Below are 2,439 nucleotides of genomic sequence, written 5' to 3'. Positions count from 1 at the left end.
CTATGACACTACTACTATGTTACTTTGCATTATGAAGGTAATAATTTAAACTAGTGTCATATGTATGACACTAATATAAGTTACTCCCTACTATGACCAGCCTTAGCTTAGCTGAAGAATCGGATCGTATCCACCTTAAACCTCCGGCATGAACGCTTCATTCGCGCCTATATATAAGCAATGCATCGGCCTCACACTAAAACATTCCACACTTATATTGTCCATCACTAGCAGAATAGCAAAACGTCTGTAAGCAGCACGTGTACACGTTGATCTAGCTCGCTAGTATAACAATGGACGTGGCCAGTGGTGATGCACGGTCGCCGATCAAGTTGATAGAGCTGCTGCTTAAGCTATCTTCGCCGGCGGCGTCTAGCAGGGTGATCGGCAAGAACAAGCGGGTGCAGCTGCAGGCCGCCGGCGGCGCCTACGAGTGCCGGACGTGCGGCCGCCGGTTCGCCACGTTCCAGTCGCTGGGCGGCCACCGGACCAGCCACAAGCGGCCGCGGGTGCGCGCGCACGGCCTCGATCTCCTGCTCGGCGCGCGCCCAGGCAAGGCCAGGGCCGCGGTGCAGCTGCACCGCTGCGGCACGTGCGGCCAGGCGTTCCCCACGGGGCAGGCGCTCGGCGGGCACATGCGCCGCCACAGGCCGGCCGTGGCCGCCGCGACGTGGACGGAGACGGCCACGTCGTCGTCGACCTCGTGCCTCTCTGTGTCTGGTCAGCATGACGATGCCGATTGGCCTACTTTAATACAGTTTATATGAGGGATTAGTGCTACTGTCTATAAGTTGGCATTGGTTGATTTGTAGTGGTTTGCTTTGCTCTACTCTCGGTGAATGCATGCACTCTACTACACGGTATAAATGTTTATTGTAATACTCGCAAAAAAAATCTATTGCAGTGCCAATACGCGCACATGTGTGATGTAATAATAAATCAAAGAACTCAGTTTGAAATCGCCTACGTCAGGTGATCTATTTCGCTTGGAGATGTGCTTAATAACAAAACAAAAAAGCATTTTCTCCCTTTTTGTGTGAATAGGTGCGCAATTTTCGATCATCCATTTCTAAGCCGAGACTCATCTACACCTGCTCAAGGAAATTTTTATAAAAAAATTCAAAACAATTAAAAAAATCCATCTTTTTACATGATAGGTAATTTGGTGCGTGAGGTGCGCTTCAAATTTCAAAACATTTGGACGTATGAGTAACTCTCAGCAAAAAAGAAAAATTGGGCTCAGAACAGTACATAAACAGTAAAAAAATTACAAACCCCAAATCTGTCTTTTTTGGAGAGCTACTCAGATGTCAAATGATCTGAAATTTTGGAGTGGCTCACACACAAAATTATCTACCATGATTTTTTGTGGATTTTTTTTTAAAAATCTACTATTTGTTTTGATTTTTTTTCCCATCGTGGATGCAGATGAGCCAGGGCACGCATATTGTGGCTCACAAATTACTGAAAAACTTCATATTGGTATCACCCACATTTGACTTTGCCTGGACACGCATAAAATATTTGCAGCCAAGGCGTGTCTAGCTCTAGCTAATACTGCTAAACAATTCCACAGTGTTGTCGCAGATGAAATTGATAAGCAAACCATTCCAAAATATGCCATAAAGTACTTTGCTACAAAACATTACCGTTAATATAGCTTGCACTCATACAGTTTTAATGAAAAATCATCGCTGCTTTGGATGACACTCAAATTTACTTGATAGCTACTCCATATGTCCGGTAAAAAGTGTATATATAGAAATTTTAGGACAAATTATGCAGTGAAGTAAAAATGCATTGGAAAGATGCAAGCCACCATCTTTCTTTTTATTATCATCGAACCCTCAATGAGCTAAGTGCATGTAAAAATTAAGAAGACCATGTGTAAAATAGTACTGGTTTTGATTATTATGTGATGAGAGAAGCATTGTTTTCTATTTTAAAGTGCATTATGAAGATAGGAGTACACTCTTTTATGGATAAATTTTAAATCCAAACGTACACTCTTTATCAAATGGAGGGAGTACAAAGATGTAGACATACTTACACATCTAGAATCAACTCTTGTTGTATTATAAAAAAAGGGATCAAGGTCGCCGAAAATACATACCAAAGTATCAAATCCAGCCCTTTGCTCGTCATAACTCATGCGTTGGTCGAAGTTTAGGTAGGCATCAGATCGATTGGAACTACCTATCATGGCGACACGATAGCCGATGGTTTGTACACGTAATGGTGACCCGATCTTTCATGACAACGCATGGTTTGCAAAATTTTCCCTTGTCCTCCTTGCAGCCTCTAATCTCAGTTTCTATGTGCTGCACGATCAGTACACTAACAAAGATAATGACCTTCTTAGATTAGCACGTAGGTATCTACTAAGAAACATGCCCGTGTGTTGTAATGGGAGAAAAAAACAACATCACAGCTCATCAC

General features: G+C 43.1%; 1 protein-coding gene across 1 annotated transcript; it reads left to right on the top strand.

Moving 5' to 3' along the window:
* Positions 1-215: 215 nt before the first annotated feature.
* LOC123082058 (zinc finger protein ZAT11) lies at positions 216-958 on the top strand. Its single transcript, XM_044504483.1, has one exon. It carries the CDS (start codon positions 294-296, stop codon positions 765-767), a length of 474 nt encoding a protein of 157 aa, XP_044360418.1. The 5' UTR covers positions 216-293; the 3' UTR covers positions 768-958.
* Positions 959-2,439: the final 1,481 nt, after the last annotated feature.

The sequence above is a fragment of the Triticum aestivum genome, chromosome 4A, assembly GCF_018294505.1.
Source record: "Triticum aestivum cultivar Chinese Spring chromosome 4A, IWGSC CS RefSeq v2.1, whole genome shotgun sequence".
NCBI lineage: Eukaryota > Viridiplantae > Streptophyta > Magnoliopsida > Poales > Poaceae > Triticum > Triticum aestivum.
The sequence above is the reverse complement of the archived record's forward strand: the minus strand, read 5'-3'. Positions and strand labels throughout refer to the sequence as shown.